The sequence below is a fragment of the Hemiscyllium ocellatum genome, chromosome 4, assembly GCF_020745735.1.
Source record: "Hemiscyllium ocellatum isolate sHemOce1 chromosome 4, sHemOce1.pat.X.cur, whole genome shotgun sequence".
NCBI lineage: Eukaryota > Metazoa > Chordata > Chondrichthyes > Orectolobiformes > Hemiscylliidae > Hemiscyllium > Hemiscyllium ocellatum.
In genome coordinates, this window is record NC_083404.1 from 104,660,896 (window position 1) to 104,678,527 (window position 17,632).

Consider the following 17,632-nt stretch of genomic DNA (forward strand, 5'->3'; position numbering starts at 1 on the left):
AAAGACCACAACCATCTTCCTACATGCTAGGTAAGAGTCCGTTCAATGGAGAATTCCCCACACCCCCCCCCCCCCCCCCCCCGGTTCTATGGCTCCATTTGACTCGGTCAAGGACTCTTACCCTCAGGTTACCTCTGGAATTCTGTCCTTGTGTCCTGTCTTAGCTCTTCTGTCCTTGTGCCCTGTCTCCCTTGACAATAATTAGCCAGTTTGGATTTGTCCTGCTTTTTGTGTGCAGGACAAACCTGAGCAACTTTTCACTGTCGATGTCATTGTTGCTGCTGTAGTGGGATATTGCAGCTTAGTGTAGCTAGTTCTGTAACACAAGTCTTCAGTACTGTTGTTGGAATGTTTTCAGGACCTAAGCTTTTGCAGTATCCAATGCTTCCAACCATTTCTTGATGTCATGTGGAGTGAATCAAATTGTCTAAAGACTGGCATCTGTAATGCTGGGGAACCTCTGGAGGTTCATCAACTTTGCACTTCTGACTGAAAATTGTTGCAAATGTTTCAGCCTTATCTTTTTATGAATGTGCTGGGCTTCTCCATTGACTACCGAGCTTAGAATATAAATTTTAAAAATAAACAAAAATGAACAAACAGGATAATAGGCACAGGATCTATCCCTTGGGTCTTCCTCCTCATTTGGTCCATCTTTCATCTGAAGAAAACAGCTGCCTTGCAAGCACTGCTGCCGAATGAGTATTGCCCTCTAACGTTGAGCACTTGTTACATTGTATATTTGAACTGACTTGAATCCTCGAGAATAACTATTCCCTAATTAACTACCTTCCTTTGAAGGTTTGTTTTCGTCCTTTTTGGGAGCAAAACTATTTTCCTGAACACTGCGTTGATAATGCTATGTAGTGTAGTTATTTGAACTGATTTTATGAAATCTAGTGGCCTCATTGATCATTATGATCTCTTTACGTTTATGTTGCTTACGAATTATATATGCTTGGGGAAAGGAGATAGACTTTAAGAGCAGTTAGATGAAGTCTGAAAATGCATAGGAAATGCTGGAAAAATTAAGTTTTAAAGGGTCCCCAGTTTCCATCACTTTGCTGATGCTGGAGACGGATAGGGTGATAATTGGCTATGTTGGATTTGTTTTTATTTATATACACAGGATATTCATGGACAATTTTCTACGTTGTTAGGTACATACCAGTTTTGCAGCTATACTGGAACAGCTGGCTAAGGGCAAGGATACTCTGGAGCACAAGTCTTTGGTATTATTCTGTACGATATAGCCAGGGCTTATTGTGGTTGCCCAATGTCTTAAACTGTTCCTTGATATCACAAGTTGTAAATTGAATTGGTTTAAGACGTAACATAATGCTAGAGACCACAGGAGGAGGCTGAGATGGATCATGCAGTCAACGCTTCTGTGTGAAAATGCTACAAAAACTTAAGACTTAACCTTTGCAGTTTGTTGTTGTGCTCCCCCATCATTGAGAATTATGATACTTGTGAACCCTTCACCTCTTAATTGTTTAATTGTCCACCATCATTTGTGATAGGATGTGGCAGGACTAGAGACCTTATAAAATACGTTGTATTTTAACACTCATTTTGTTTATTCGTAAACATCGAAAGTTCTGTATTTCAGTTTAGAGGTTACATGTTATGTTTTAAATTTTTTGTTCGGGAAGAGAAAGTAGCTGCTCCCAATCTGCTTCAGCCAAATCCTGCCTTATTTCAATGAAATTTGCCTTCCCCATTCCAAAGTTCGTTCTTGCAAACCATTGTTTTTTTCTTTTCCATAACAAACTTATAACTTGTAGTGAAATGATCACTATCATTGAAATGCTTCCCCACTTCCACCTTGAACATTAGTCCGTCTTTGTTCTCAGAAATCAAGTCCAACATTGCACTACCTTTTGTAGGGCCTTCTACATGTTGACTCAAAATGCTTTACTGTATAGATTTCAAGAAATCTACTTCCTCTGAACCTTTTATACTATGATTATCCCAGTTTATGTTGGGGAAGTTGAAATCACCTAATGCAAAAAACTTTTATTTTTGCACACCTCAGTGAATTGACTACTTATCTGCTCTTCAATTGCCCGCTGACTGTTTGGGGCCCTGTAATACACTCATAATAATAGTGTGACTGTCCCCTTCTTATTTCTAAGCTCTACCAAAAATCCTCCTCTGTCTTGCCTGAAGATTCTATCCTATCCACAATGTTGAGTTGCCAATTGTGTTCCTTCCTTTACTATGTCCCTGTAATGGCAACCATATCGCAGTTATGTTTAGGGATGCTGAAGAGGCCAGAATTGCATGAACACGCATGTTCGAGAGCTCAAAAAGATTAAGGATTGTGACAAGTGAGTTGGGCGCAATGAAAATGGAAATAGGATTTCTTTCTGAGAGCATGAATATTAGAATTGAAGATTCAGGCTTTCCATTACTGAAATTACTAGATACTGGATGTCGGATAGACAGCCTGTTAATTCAGCAACAGTGGATGAGACGAGAGAGGTAGGTTTGAGAAATACATGTCTGTCATCAGTGAACATGTGAATACATGCTTTGTACTTTCATCAAAGAGCAACAGTGGTACTCCCGGGCCTGTTGAGCCTTTTGGGATGTGTTATCTCCTGTATTTCCTTCCTGTTTCAAATAGCTATCAGAACTCCATCTGGTGGCCTCATCAGGGAAAGAACTCTGTTTTAAACTCAGGTTTACAACATTAAACATTATTACCTTCTAAATGAACAGAATGTTGAGGTTTATCATTTCTGTTCTTGCTTACTCTTGCAGTCTGCACGAAAGAGAAGAGGGGAAAGTTCATTTGACATAAACAACATTGTGATACCCATGTCCATGGCTGCTGCAGCTCGAGTGGAGAAACTTCAGTACAAGGAGATCCTGACACCAAGGTAACACAAGATAGTGTCAGTGAGATTTTAAATAAGCGTAACAATGCATTCTGCAGAGTCTAAAAATTATTTTGCAAGATATTTAAATAGTTGTTTAAAAGTGGTGCAGTGAGTATGCTGGACAACAGTGATTAATGTCAGAGGCTTGATGAGCCAGATTGATTCTTTCTGTGTTGCAATATTCGAAGATTCCCTGAGTTACACCCTTGCTGGTTTCTTTCCATTTCTGTAATGAAAGGTCTATCCAGCTTCATAGGCACTCAGGCTGTACCTCATACGCAACAAATATTGCCCCGAGATTTACCTTTCTTCGACATTGGCTCAACTTGTAGAAAGATCCACCTTGTTCTGTTAATAAAGCATTTCTGTCCACTCCCACCAGCTATTCTGAAGGGTACACCTAATGGAAGTAATGATTTTAACGTTAACATTTTATTTTCTCGCCATGCCCTGATTTCTCAGTTCTACATCCCTATAGAAGAAGTTTCAGTCTGATAGTGTCATTGGGCTAGTAATTCAGAGCCCAGGTTAATGTTCTGGGGACATGGGTTTAAACCTCACTATGGGAAATGATGAAATTTGAAGTCATTAATAATCTAGAGTTTAAAACTACTCTAATGGTGACAATGTAACCATTGTCAGATGCCCTAAAAACTCATCTGGTTCATTAACTTCTTTGGAGAAGGAGATTTTTTCGTCCTTGCCTAATCTGGTCTACACATGAGTGTAGAGCCACCACAGTGTGGTTTACTCATACCTACTCTCGGTAATGGCTTTAATACATTTGAAAGGCTATTTTAAAGTCTAAAGAAAGGAATAAACCCAGTTGGCTACCCAGCACCAACCTCTGCACCAACGGTAAAAACAGTCCCCTCAATGCAAAAAAAGTCCTCTCCTAAGTGACATCTGATGGCTTCTATTAAATTGAATGTTGTCCCTCAAACTGGTCAAGCAAAACATTGACACGATCATACTCATGGATTTGTCCTTTGAAGAAAATGTCTCGGACACCGCTTTCGCCATTTCTGGATAAAGTCAGCAGGGAGTTGCCCTGAGAGTCTAATTTTCTTTGAATGGAGTTACCAGCTAGTCCATTTCAGAGAGCAACTACAAGTCAACTACTTTGCTGTTAGTCTGGAGTCGCATTTAGACCAAACCAGTTAAGTATGGCAGATTTCTCTTCCCTAAAGGGCATGACTGAACTACATCATTTTTTATGACAGTGGATTATTCCAATTTTTAAGAATTAAATTGAAGTTCCACCATCTACCATAATGGGATTCAACCCATATCTTCAGACCATTAGTGTGTGCCCTGGATTACTAGTCCAGTGATAATACCACTGTTCCCACCTTCTGCACCTGAGCTGTGTCCTGTTTGAAGACCGTTTTGCTGCCAATTTGATTGCAATTTCCCTAGAACAAGTCCAGTCTCCTATCACTGAAATTGGTTGTGTCCCAATTAATTATTTTTCCTTTGGATTGCTCCTTGTTCTTAAGTCTGCTCGTTATGACCTCAAAGAACTAGAGTCAATTTGTCAAATATGATTTCCCATTCACAAAATTATATAGATTCTGTTTGATTGTGTTAAGCTTTTCTAAATGATCAGTTATTTCTTCCTTAATAATTTTTGAACATTTTCCAAACAAACGTGTTAGGCGAACAGGCCAGTATTTTCTTTTATGTTTTTCTCCCTTTTTGAAGAGGGGCGTCACATTTGTGGTTTTCCTTTCCATTTCTGAACTCCACAGAGTTCTAGAATATTTGTATCAATGCCTCCACTATCTCTGCAGCTCGTTCCTTTAAAGTCCTTGGATGAAGGACATCAGGTCTTGGTGATTTATCTGCCGTTAGTTTATGAAGTACATTAACTATTGTGAGACTGTGTGTGTGTTAAAGGTCTTTCCTCCCATTAGCACTCTGCTTATCTGCTACCTTTGGTATGCTTATAATGTTCTCCATTGTGAACAACGATGCCACGTATTGATTTCAATTAACTGCCATTTTCCTGTTCTCTAATATCAATTTTCCAGTCGCATCTCCAAAGGGCCAGGCTCTTATTTGAGTTACTATCTGATTATCTGCGTGTAAGAAGCTCTTGCTATTCTTTTAATGTTTTCAACAATTTACTTTCATAATATGTTTTCTTGCTTTATTTTATCTGTTAAGTCATCTGCTGCTGTTGCCTAAAAAAAGAAGTCCCAATTTTCTGGCCAACCATGAATATTTGCCACTTTGTACACCTTAGTTTTTGCTTGGGTGCTCTCCTTGCTCACGTTGGTTAACCACAGGTGTTTTATCTTCTCGTCAAATCCTTCTTTTTGACTAGATTAAATTTTTATTGAATATTATGAAATATTTGCTTAAATGTCTACCAAGGTTCATCTCCTGATCTTCCCCTTAATCTAGTTTCCCAGGCTACTTTGGGCAACTCTTTCTTCATTCCTTTGTAATTGCCCTTATTTAAGTCCAGGGCACTCATTCGGAAACTGCATTGCCCTTCTGAAATTTGACTGTGTTGTGATCCTTATTCACTAGAGGATTTGTAACTTCAAGATCACTCCTTAATCCTCCCTCACTAAACATCACTCAATCTAAAGTAGCCTATTCCTAGGTAGATTCTACAATGTACTGCTTGAAGGAACAATCCCAATACAATCTGCAAATTAATCTTCCATATTACCCTTGCCTATCTGACTTGTCTAATGAATATGCAGATTATCCATGACAATTGTAGTGCTCTTCTTACAAGCCTCCATTATTTCCTGACTTGGATTGTCTGACAGTGAGACAACTCCCCCTTATGACTACTTTGTTTTGTTGTTTGTTATTCTACCCAAACTAATTCCATGTCACGATCTGTTGCTCTCATATTATTATTTATCTTCCTTAATAACAACTACCTTGCTACATCTTCCTTTTTACCTATTTTTCTGGAACATCGGATGCCCTTGAATAATGAGTTCCCAGTCTTGGTCAGCAACTATTTCTCCGTAATAACGAGAATGTCATTTTCATTTGTTTCTATTTGCAACAGCAACTCATCCGTCTTCTGACAAATGTTGCAAGCATTCAGATAAAAAACCTTAACCTTTGACTTTTTACCATTTTTACTCTCTCTGTTTCCAGTTTCTGCTGCACTGTTTTGCTTATATTTTCTACACATTTTTATAATTTATTTGTGAGATGAGGGCATTGCTGGCAGAATTTGTTGTCTGTCTCTGGTTGCCTTTGAGAAGGTGGTCATGAGCTGCCTTCTTGAACCACAACAGTCCACCTGCTGTGGATTGACCCACAATGTCATTAAGAAGAGAATTCCAGGATTTTGACCCAGCGACAGTGAAGGAACAGTGATTTATTTCCAAGTCAGGATGGTGAGTGGCTTGGAAGACAACTTGAAGGTGGTGGTGTTCCCATGTACCTGTTGCCCTTGTCCTTCTCGATGGAATTGATCATGGGTTTGGGAGGTGCTGTCTGAGAATATTTGGTGAATTTATGCAGTGCATCTTCTAGACAGTACACACTGATGTTACTTGGTGTTGGTGGGGTGGGAGTGGATGCTTGTGCATATAGTGCCAGTCAAGTGAGCTGTTTTATCCTGGATGGTGTCAAGCCTTTGAGTGTTGTTGGAGCTGTACTGATCCAGACAAATGGGGAGTATTCCATCACATTTCCGACTTGTGCCTTGTGCAAATTCAACAGGCTTTGAGGTGAGTTACTCGTTATAGTATTCTTAGCCTCTTGTAGCCACTGTATTTATGTGACAAGTCCAATTGAGTTTCTGTCAGAGTGGTACTGGAAAAACACAGTGTGCCCCATTTATCTGTCCACCCTGGAGGCTTCCTGCCTCTATTCCTGATGAAGGGCTTTTGCCCAAGACGTCGATTTTCCTGCTCCTCGGATGCTGCCTGACCTGCTGTGCTTTTCCAGCACCACTCTGATCTAAACTCTGGTTTCTAGCATCTGCCGTCCTCACTTTTGCCCAATTGAGTTTCTGGTCAACTATAACCCCCAGATATTGATAATCAGGAATTCAGTGATGGTAGTACCATTGAATGTCAAGGGGTGGTGGTTAGATTGCCTCTTATTGGAGATGATCATTGCCTGGAATGTGTGTGGTGCAAATGTTACTTGCTACTTGTCAGTCCCAACCTGGATATTATCCAGATCTTCGTGTATTTGAACGTGCAGTGCTTCAGTATCTGAGGAGTCGCATATGGTACTGAACATCATGCACTCACAACAAATATCCCCACTTCTGACATTATGATGGAGGGAAAGTCACTAATGAAGCAGCTGAAAATGGATGAGCCAAAGCCAGTGCCCTCGGGAACTCCTGCAGAGATGTCTTGGATTGTGAGATGACTGACCTCCAACAACCATAGCCATCTTTCTTTGTGCTCTGTTTGATACCTGATGATTCCAATTTTACTCGGGCTTTTTGATGTCAAACTTGGTTGAATGCAGCCTTCATGTGAAGGACTGTCACTCTCCTCTCACCTCTGGAATTTAGCTGTTTTGTCCATGTTTGAACCAAGGCTGTAATGAGGTCAGGAGCTGAGTGGTCCTGGCAGAGCAGGTGCTGCTTGATGGCACCTTCTATCACTTTATTCATGTTCAAGAATAGACTGATGGGACAGTGCTTGGCTGGGTTAGATTTGTCCTGCTTTTTATGTATAGGACATTTCTGGTCAATTTTCCACCTTGTTGGGTACATTGTTGGGTGTTGCACCTGTACTAGTAGATCTTGGCTGCGAAGTTCTGGAGTTCTTACCTTCTGGAGTTCTTACCTTCTGGAGTTCTTACCTTCTGGAGTTCTTACCTTCTGGAGTTCTTACCTTCTGGAGTTCTTACCTTCTGGAGTTCTTACCTTCTGGAGTTCTTACCTTCTGGAGTTCTTACCTTCTGGAGTACAAGTCTTCAGTGCTATTGCCACATGTTGTCAGGACCCACAGCCTTTGCAGTATCCAGTCTCTAATTGTTGATATGCTGTGGAGTGAATCAAATTGAAGACTGGTATCTGTAAAGCTGGGGACCACTGGAAGAGGCTGAGATGAGTCATTAACTCAGCACTTCTGGCTGAAGGTTGGTGCAAAAGCTTCAGCCTTCTTTTTTGCACTTGTGCAGTGCTTTCCCATCATTAAGGATGGGGATATTTGTGGAGCCTTCTCCTTCAGCGAGTTGTCTAATTGTCCACGACTATTCGCAACTGAATGTGACAGAATTGCAGAGCATAGATCTGATCCATTGATTATGGGATCCTTTTGCTCTGTCACTTGTTGCTTATACTGTTTGGTACGCAAATCGTCCTGTTTGTTAGTGTCACTAGATTGACATTTCATTTTCAGGTATGCCTGGTGCTGCTCCTGGCATGCCCTCCTGCATTGTCTGTTGAATCAGAGTTGATCCCCTGGTTTGATGATAATCTTTGTGGGATATGCAAGGCCATTAAGTTACAGATAGTGCTGGAGTGCAATTCTGCTACTACTGATGGCCCACAGCACCTTGGGGATGTCCAGTCTTGACTTGCTAGATCTGTTTTCAGTGTGTCACATTTAGCACGATAACAGTGCCACACAACATGAGGGAGGTTATTGTCACGCTTTATTATTATTTGCCTCTCCACTACCTTGCATCTGTTCTCTCTTGTAACTTTTTGGTTTTTAAAATTTACTTCTGATTGTAATGTCCCTTTCCCCACCTATCTAACCATAGTTATGCATTTCTTTAGGACACTGACGAAGCTGTCCCAATGGAGCAACTCTCCCTCTTTTTTCCCTAGTACTGGTGTCATTTCCTTACAAATTGGAATCCATTGCTCCCATGACATGTTCTAACGTTATTTATCCTATGTTAATTTGCTTGTAGTTTATTGAGATTATCACCTTTGTGGTTCTGCTTTAGCCTAATTTAGCCTGAGCTGCTTGTAATCCGTCAGTAGAATCTCTGTCCAAGTCCTATCTCCTATTATTGGTAGTTATCTGGAATATGACACCTCAATGCTTTCACTCTCTCTCTCTCGCGCGCGCTCTCTTGCTCTTTCACTCGCTCTCTCAGTTCCTCTCCTGACCAGAAGAGATGTTCTTAATCTTGGCACATGATGGGCCACGTAGCATTTGGGACTCTCTTTGTTTGCTGCAGAGAGCAGTATCTATCCCCCAGCTCTTTGCTCTTCCCCATTTCTGCTATATTTCTGTTTTGCCCATCTTAAATGGCAGTCTGTATCTCGGTGCTTTGATCAGTTCACTAATCTTCTCTGCATTCTGTGCCATTAACACTGGCTGCGGCTCCCACTAAATTAAATCCTGGATCCTCATACTGTTTCACTTGCAGTAACACCCACCTAACTTAAACACAGACCAAATTGGTGTAATTAGTCTAGAGGGTATGACTGTCTCCTAAAACACAGGTAATGCTCTCCCTCCTGTTGTGTCATAGTGTCCAAGCTCAGATTCCAGTTCTTCAAGCAGCTAAAACCTGCTGCAGATATGGTCACTATAATGTTTGGAACTGGAGCCAGGTGAATCTCATTGACTATGTGATCCTTGATTGAAGTTGTTAACCTGGACCAATCAGGGAACCCTGGCTGATACATAAACAGGAGATTCTGGCCACTCGGGTGTTTCCTTTCTTCCTAAACAAAGAAAAAGAGAAAGGAAAAAAAGAAAAAAAAAATAGGAGATTCCACATCTGTTCAGTAGTAGTGTGGGGAAAAAAAATAGAAAAAAAAAACGAACAGACGATTCAGAGAGTCTTCTCATTCTAGGGCAGGTCAGAGGCCATGTACATGTAAATAAATGGTGATTTGGTGACGGGATTCAGGCTTTTGTGCACTTATTTCAGTTACCATGGATTGCACTGGTGTCCACCTGGTCCCCCATACTACAGCTGCATCACATTGCCTGCTTAGCCACCTCTATTCTATTTGATCGATCTGTTTTTGTATAACAATTTTCAAAATGATATTGTTTTTATTTCTCCTTGACAGCTGGCGAATTGTAGATGTTGAACAGTCAAAGCTACAGAATTGCAAGTTAGAGGAAGACCAGGTAGTTTATTACATATCAGAATTTCTTTGCAAGCCCATGAAGAATTATTCAATATGTTTTATTTTGCAGTCAGCCTTTAAACTTTTCAATTTTTTATTCTTGAATGTATAGTATGAAGAAATGTCTGATGAAGCTTTTCTTAATCGCCATTCCAAATGTGAGGAAATTGAACGTTCTAGATGGTGTTTGTGGTCTTCCACCAGCTCGGCCAGACGAGGAAGCAGGTAAACATGATGTGGGAGATTCCTGTTTACAATTCAGAAATTTATTTGCGTTCCATTGTAAAGAAACATGTTGGAATGGAGCTGATCATGTGCAGCACAGGGTGAATAAAACATCATGGGTGTATTGATTGTGATCGTTCAAAATTCCTTGGAGTTTACTAATATCCCATTACATTAGAAAAAGTATAACACCTCTGTTCAAGAAGAAGGGAGAATGAAAGCAGCAATGTATAGGCTAATTTGCCCAACAACTGTCTTGGGTCAGTGCTTGAGTATATCGTAAGACTGTAATAACAGGATATTTTGAAAATAATAACATAGTCAAGAAATATCAGTGTGGTTTTGTGAAAGGGAAATTGTGCTTGTTGAACTTATTATTGAGATAAAAGAAGCAAATTGGATAATGAGAATCAGCAGATTTTTCAATTTTGAAAACTCATCTGATAAAATACCTCACTGAAGCATACTTCACAGTTTAAAGCTCTTGGTGTTGAAAATAAACAGTTAACCCTGAAACAGACAGTTAGCTGTCAGAAAACAGTGAGTCTGATTGTAGAAAAGTTCATTTTCAGATTTGCTAGTGGAGTTACAGTGATCATTGCTGGGATCTCAATTATTTGCATTCTATATTGATGACTTAGATAAAGAGTATTGATAGCTGAATTTGCTGATGAGACAAAAATGGGTAGAAAAGCAAGTTGGGAATAAGAGACGCAGTCTGTAAAAGATTATAGATAGTTTAAATGAGTGGATTGGCAGATGGAGTATAAGACAGAAAGTGTAAGCTTTTCACTTGGCAGGAAGAACAGAAAAATACAGTATATTATTTAAATAGAGAAGTACTGCAGAAGCCTATGGTAAAGGAAGTTCTGAGTTTCCTGTATCTGAATCACAAAAAAAGGCATATAGGTAGTTCAGCATGTGATTGGGTAGGCAAATAGAATTGTGACCTTAATTGCAAAGGAAATTGATTTTAAAAATAGGCTAAACATTGCTGCTGGTACACAGGGTCTTAGTGACTCTGGAGTACTCATAGTCACAGACAGCACAGAAGAGGCTCTTTGAATCCTTGAGTCTGCGTGAAAGGTTGTGAGGTTTCCTGCCTCTACTGCGCTCCAAGGCAGTGAATTTCAGATTCTCCCCATCCTCTAGGTGAAAATGATTTTCCTCAAATTCCCTGTAAATTTCCTGCTCATCGCCTTAAAATTACAACTCCATGCTATTGACTATTCAACAAAGGGAACTAGCTACTTTCTATCTACCTTGTCCATGCCTTTTTTAATCTTTAATCCCTCATTTATGTACCCCCTCAGCCCTTTCTGCTCTAAAGAAAACAACCAGAGCCTACCCAGCCTTCCTTTATAGCTAAAATGTTCTAACCCAGGTAACATCCTCGTGAATCTCCTCTGCAGCCCCTCCAGTACAATCCAGTAATGCACTGACCAGAACTGCACACAGTATTCCAGCTGTGGCCTAACCAAAGTTTTGTACAGTTCCAACATAACCTTCCTACGCCACCTTTCACTGTGTAGTTCTGGTCTCTTCACTTAAGGAGAGATAAATTGCATTGGTAGCTAATTCCTGGGATTAAAACGGCTGTCTCATGAAGCAGTGTTCAGCTAAGGCAGAAGTGGCTACTGCAGATTAGAGTCAAGATTAGAGTGGTGGTGGAGGAAAAGCACAGCAGGTCAGGCAGCATCCAAGGAACAGGAAAATTGGCGTTTTCGGCAAAAGCCCTTTATCAGGAATGAGGCTGTGAGCCTCGGGGCTGGAGAGATAAATGGGAGGGAGGTGGGGCTGGGGAGAACGTAGCTGAGAGTGCATTAGGTGGATGGAGGTGGGGGTGAAGATGAAGATGATAGGTCAGAGAGGAGGCTGCAGTCTGTTTCAGGACATGGCTGAAGAGCTTCAGGGAAGAGGAAATGACTTGGGGGTTGCAGTGAGAGAGAGACTCACTTGAGATCCTTGTAGAGAGAGGAGGAGAGCTTCTTCAAGGTAGGCATCCTTGGAAGACGACTCACGGTGTGGTTAAAATCAACTAGGCAGAGGTGGGTACTGCAGATGCTGGAGATTTGAGTCAAGATTAGAGTGGTATGGGAAAAGTGCAGCAGGTCAGGCAGCATCCGAGGAGCAGGAAAATCAACGTTTCGGGCAAAAGCCCTTCATCAGGAATGGGGCTGGGAGCCTCGGAGAGTGGAGAGATAAATGGGAGGGGGTGGAGGTGGGGAGAAGGTAGCTGAGAGTGCAATAGGTGGATGGAAGTGGGGGTGAAGTTGTTTGGTCGGAGAGGAGGGTGGAGTTCAGATTAGGCCTGTTCTCATTGAAGTTTCAGAATATCAAAGGTGATCTTGTTGAAACACACCACATCATTTGGGGACTTCTCAGGATAGCTGCAAGGAAGATATTTCCCCTTTTACAAGACTCTAGAACTAGCATCCACAGTTTGAAAATGAGAGTACTCCTATTTAATTTGAGCATGTTAATAATTTTCTCCTTGAGGGCATTAGACTTTGATATAGTTATGATCTCAGCTGACGTTATTGCCAGACAAGTCAGATCCCAGATGGGAAACTCGCTTGAATTTTAGATTTGTTTTGAATTTCACAAACTGGTTTCATTGAAACATAAGCACATAATACTGCAGATTTTCCTTAAACATGAGATGCTGTGGGCCAACACTAGCTGAATTCCAAAGGTGATGTGAAAGTGACTGCCCCTGACATCAAGGTTACTTAGATCAAATGTCACCACAAGAAGCCCAAGCAAAACTAGAAATCAGTGGTTTCCAAAATCAGTGGAAACTTGGGGAAAGCCTAGCATACCTAGCACAAAGAAAGATTGATGTGGTTATTGGTCAGTCATTTCAGCACCAGGACCCCTCCTCAAGAGTTCCTCATGACCTGTCTTGGGCCGAACCATTTCCAGCTGCTTCATTGTTGACCTTGCCTCTGTTATATGATCAGAAATGTAGAGGTTTCATGATTGCATAATGTCAGCACCAATTGTACTCCTCAGATCCTTAATTAGTTCATGTCCAGATGTCACAAGACTTGGGCAGTTGCTAAGTTTGGGCTGATAAGTGACAAGTAATATTGACATCACCCAAGTGCCACACAGTGGCTATCTCTCACATCTCTAGAATCTAACCATTGTCCCTTGACACTCACTAGTTTTACCATCAATGAATTCCTCACTATCAGTATTCTGTGGATACAACCAACTGAACTGGACTAGCCATATAAATGCTGTTGCTACAAGAACAGGTCAGTGGCTTGGAGTTCTAAAGTATGTAATTCCTCTCCTGACTCTCCAAAAAGCCTGCTAACCATCTTGACATTAGTATGATATCCTCCACTTGCCAGATGAGTTCAACTTCAACACTGAAGAAGATTGACACTACTTAAGACAAAGCACCCCATTCTCTCCCTCCACCACTGATGCTCAGCAGTAGTGTGTACCATATACAAGGTACACTGCAGAAATTCATCAAGACTTCCAAATCAGTGACCACTAGCATCTGAAAGGAGAAGGGCAGCAGATACATGGCAACACATAACTTCCAAGTATCTCTCTTTAGTCTCTTGCCATCCTCATTTGGAAATATATCTTTGATCCTTCAGTATCTGTGGGTGAAAATCCTGGAACTACAGAAAATGAAAAAGACAGCTCACCCCTACTTTATCAAGAAAAAATGGGGATAAGCAACAAATGCTGAGCCAACAGCAATAACTACATCTGATGAAAGAGTTTAAAAATATCTCTTGCTTTCTTCCAGCACCCCTTGGCACCTTCACTGTCTAGAAATCTATTTCTGTCTCTTAGGTATAGTCAATGACTTGGCCTCCACAGCCTCACCACCCTCTGAGTGATCAAACCTTTCTTATCTCAATCCTGAATGGCCTAACCTGTAGCATGACACTGTCACTCCTTGTTCTAGGATTCTTGTCAGGTAATGCATCTTCCCTTCATTTAGTCTGTCCACCATGTCAGAATTTTGTTTCTCAGTGCCAATTGGTCTGAGAAGGTGGTGCTGAATCTTATGATTTTATCGACTAGGTGTCTCATTAGCCTTATAGTGTGAACTCAGTTGTTTTGAACAGTTGCATGTAGCATCCACTATCTACAGCATGACTGCACAGCAGGTAGGAAGGTTTGCACATGAATCAGCAAGCTGCTGCTTAGCTTCTACTTCCAACATGCGCAACTGCGCACAGATCTTGGACATCCACACACACCACAAGAAAAGTTGAAGAGAATGTTGATCACATGTAGATATGATCATATTGGGATGGCAGCAACTTAGAGACTTTCTGATCATTTGATTTCAGTACAGCAGGATGATTTATTTACTCTAATAAACCATCCCCAGAAGGAGCTCCCACTTGTAAAAGCTAGTTATTGGCGAGTTTGAGATCTCAGGCCACAGGTTTCAGTAGTAGTTCCAATCCTGATTACTGCTCAGTGGCTTCTGTTGGGATGTGATTGTGCATGGATGCTTACTTTGTGATGTCATAGTCTGAAAACCCTCATTATAAGATCTGCCATAAGAATAAGAGTAGGCCCCTCAAGTACAGATTATGGCTAATCCAATGTGCTATTACCCCACCACCCTTGATTCTCCCACTGATTTGCACATACATTTACTGATTAGATGAGATAAAGGCAAACAGTTAATGATCCATTTGGAGGAGGGAAAATTAGTTGAGTCTATGGACCATGCATATTGTTTGGCCTCCTAATGCTAAAGTTACAAATAATCAGTTAAGAAACAATATTTTGAATCAAGAATTTTACAGTATATGACTACTTTCTTGTTTTCAGATCTTCTAACAAAGCCGATGGCAGGTCTACTCCACAACTGCAGCAAGCTAATGCAGCAACTCCTCATCCAGCATCACCTGACAGTGGATTCCATCTGTTGAATGACTACCCTCATACACCCTCATTCACTGGTCCTGTCAGTCCTGACACCTGCTCATCGCTCAATTCTTTCTCCTCAAAAGATCGCTTAAGAGTCCTGTCAATCAATGAGGATACTCGGTCATCTACGCCTGAAGTCACCGATGAAGAAGTTCAGGTGATTTTTGAATATGTTATAGATTCAGAATCTTTAGTATGTTCGTGCTTCTATCCAAAATCCCTGAGGTACACCATTATAATGGAAACATCCTAGTATGTTGTCCAGTACATCAACTACTTGTCTTGTGTGATGAATTGGGATGTAGTTAATTATATTTTATTATCATTTTTTTAAAAATTCTTAATTATTGAGCGTGTGATCTCCATGCTCACGCTTGTACAATACATGCATGTGTATGTCAATGTCTTTTGTGATGCTGTCTCTAAAACGTTAAGATGCAAGTACTTAACTTTCATTGTTACTGAATAGTGATAAATGTAATTTAAGTACATTTACCTGAATTGTGTCTATATTTATCTTGAGAAAGGGAGGCAACTTCTTCAAAAATTTGTGCATGTGGCCGCATTGTTGTAAATCAGCAATTTCCACTGGGCAGCAATGTCTTGGTAATTTGACATGCTCCTGCTGTGCACTCTCATTAGTGCTTGCTGGTCATACACTGTATTCTGAAGTTTCTTAGGCTAGACAAGACATCCCACAGACAATCTGTCAATCCTATCTGACTGGCTTTCACATGCCTCAGCAAAAGAAACAACCCAAAACATGGGACTGTTTTTAATGAACCACGGGAGAAAATGACTTCTGGTTCCAAGGCATTGCTGTCATATCATGTACTGTGTTCACCAATTTCTTCTCCTTTGATTTTAACCCTATAAGTGTTGGAAATCCAGTTGTATGTTGCAAATGTTGCAAAATTAATTTGCTTCTCTATTTAAATTACTGTTGCTTCCTTGTATGACAACTTGTACTGTGATCTTGGGACTCAGTCTCCTTATGTCAAATCCTACAAGTTTTGGGAATAAGGATCCTGGCCTTCTCCTAGTTTGTGCGACTTGTATTTTGAACCAGCCTACAGACACCTGGAGCAGCCAGTCACACCACACTTTGAGAAACAGTGCTGTAAATAGTAACTGATCTGATTGTATGTCTCTTTCACTCATTGGAGGAGATAACTAGGATGATGATGCAGTGGAATGGGTGTCAATGTCTTTGATTTATTATAATGAATTTTCTTTATCCTTTTAGATGGTGCAACCTTGGGAGCCAAGGATATTTCCCTTATCAGCTGAAGAGATGGACCTATTAAAAGGACACACCAACTCTCTTAGGGAAAATCGCTATGAGCGACCAAGGAACCTACACTGGTTGTCGGCTAACAATCTGAGCATTAGGACCGAATCTGCTGAGTGCGTTCCTTCATTACTGCAGAGTCCGAGAGGCTCTGCATATTTACAGGAAGACAGCAGTTCAGACTTGAGATTGACTCTAGCAACTGAGAATGAACGAAGTATGGATAGATGAACTTGACACACAGAATAATTTATCAACAAGACCCGCACAGCAGTTACAACTTGTATATATATGTGCTGTATCTATATATAAATATATATATATATTAAAAAAACAGAGAAAACCTGTTATTTTGTTTTTAAATGTTTGATATTCAAACATCTATTTTTGAGAGGATGCATATATAATAACTTCTATTCAGTGAACTTTTTATTTTCATTTCTTTTCAAGTCACTATACTGTAAATTGTACCATTTGGGGGTTTGGTTTGTTGTGGCTAGGGAATCAGTCACAAATGTAAAGAATGTAAGGTCCTCTATGTAAAAGTGATGTCAGTCTGTGCCAACAAAAGAAGGGAAAGCTTTAGAGAAAGAGAATAAAAAACTTTTTAAAACAAAAACATTTATTGGGGGTGGGGGGGGAAGGGAGCAGGAATCCTCGTTGAGAAGAGTAGAAATAGTTTCTCCTGTTTCAGTAAATCCTTTGGGCTTGTCTTCATTAACACTGCTGCATTCTAGAATATTTGTGCTGTTGTATAGCATGCCCGAGGAGTGGTCGGCTGACTGTACTTTCCCTATATTAAATTACTACAGTTCTTGTTTGCTCTGTGTGTTGTGCTCTCACTCTTGTTATCCAGTGTTTTGTGCAGGGCTGCTCCCTTAAATCTCTGACTGAATTCTGTGGATTAACAAGTAACTGAAAAGAAAACTTGGAAGACCACCATAAATATGTAGATGGACATTTAAAGTAAGTGGGCTAATTAGGTACAGAAAGGATATGATGTTCTGCAGACATGACCAAGGTAGCAAATCAATACTTTTACATTTCTCTTCACTAATGAAGAGTTTGTGGTCACTGTCATAGTGAAGGAGGCAGCAGTTGAGGAAGTGGAAAGGATAAGGCTCAGAGTGCCAAGTAGAAATTCCATTTTGCAGAACGAAGTAAGTTAAGATGCTGGGGCTCTGGGAACTGTATTTCAATCATGTTTAGATGGGAGGGTGCTGCCAGTGGAATGGCATCCTGTTCAGAAAAATAGAAGAG

The 17,632-nt window shown here is 40.5% G+C and overlaps 1 protein-coding gene across 1 annotated transcript in view; it reads left to right on the forward strand.

Moving 5' to 3' along the window:
- The window catches only part of LOC132815045 (KAT8 regulatory NSL complex subunit 1-like), a 154,741-nt gene extending 137,548 nt beyond the window's left edge, over positions 1-17,193 (forward strand). The window contains exons 10-14 of the mRNA XM_060823714.1: positions 2,770-2,888; positions 9,877-9,937; positions 10,049-10,161; positions 14,983-15,238; positions 16,328-17,193. Of these exons, the coding sequence (XP_060679697.1) occupies positions 2,770-2,888; positions 9,877-9,937; positions 10,049-10,161; positions 14,983-15,238; positions 16,328-16,603 (825 nt within the window). The 3' untranslated portion in view covers positions 16,604-17,193. The remainder of the gene's footprint in view (positions 1-2,769; positions 2,889-9,876; positions 9,938-10,048; positions 10,162-14,982; positions 15,239-16,327) is intronic.
- The last annotated feature ends 439 nt before the right edge of the window (positions 17,194-17,632 follow it).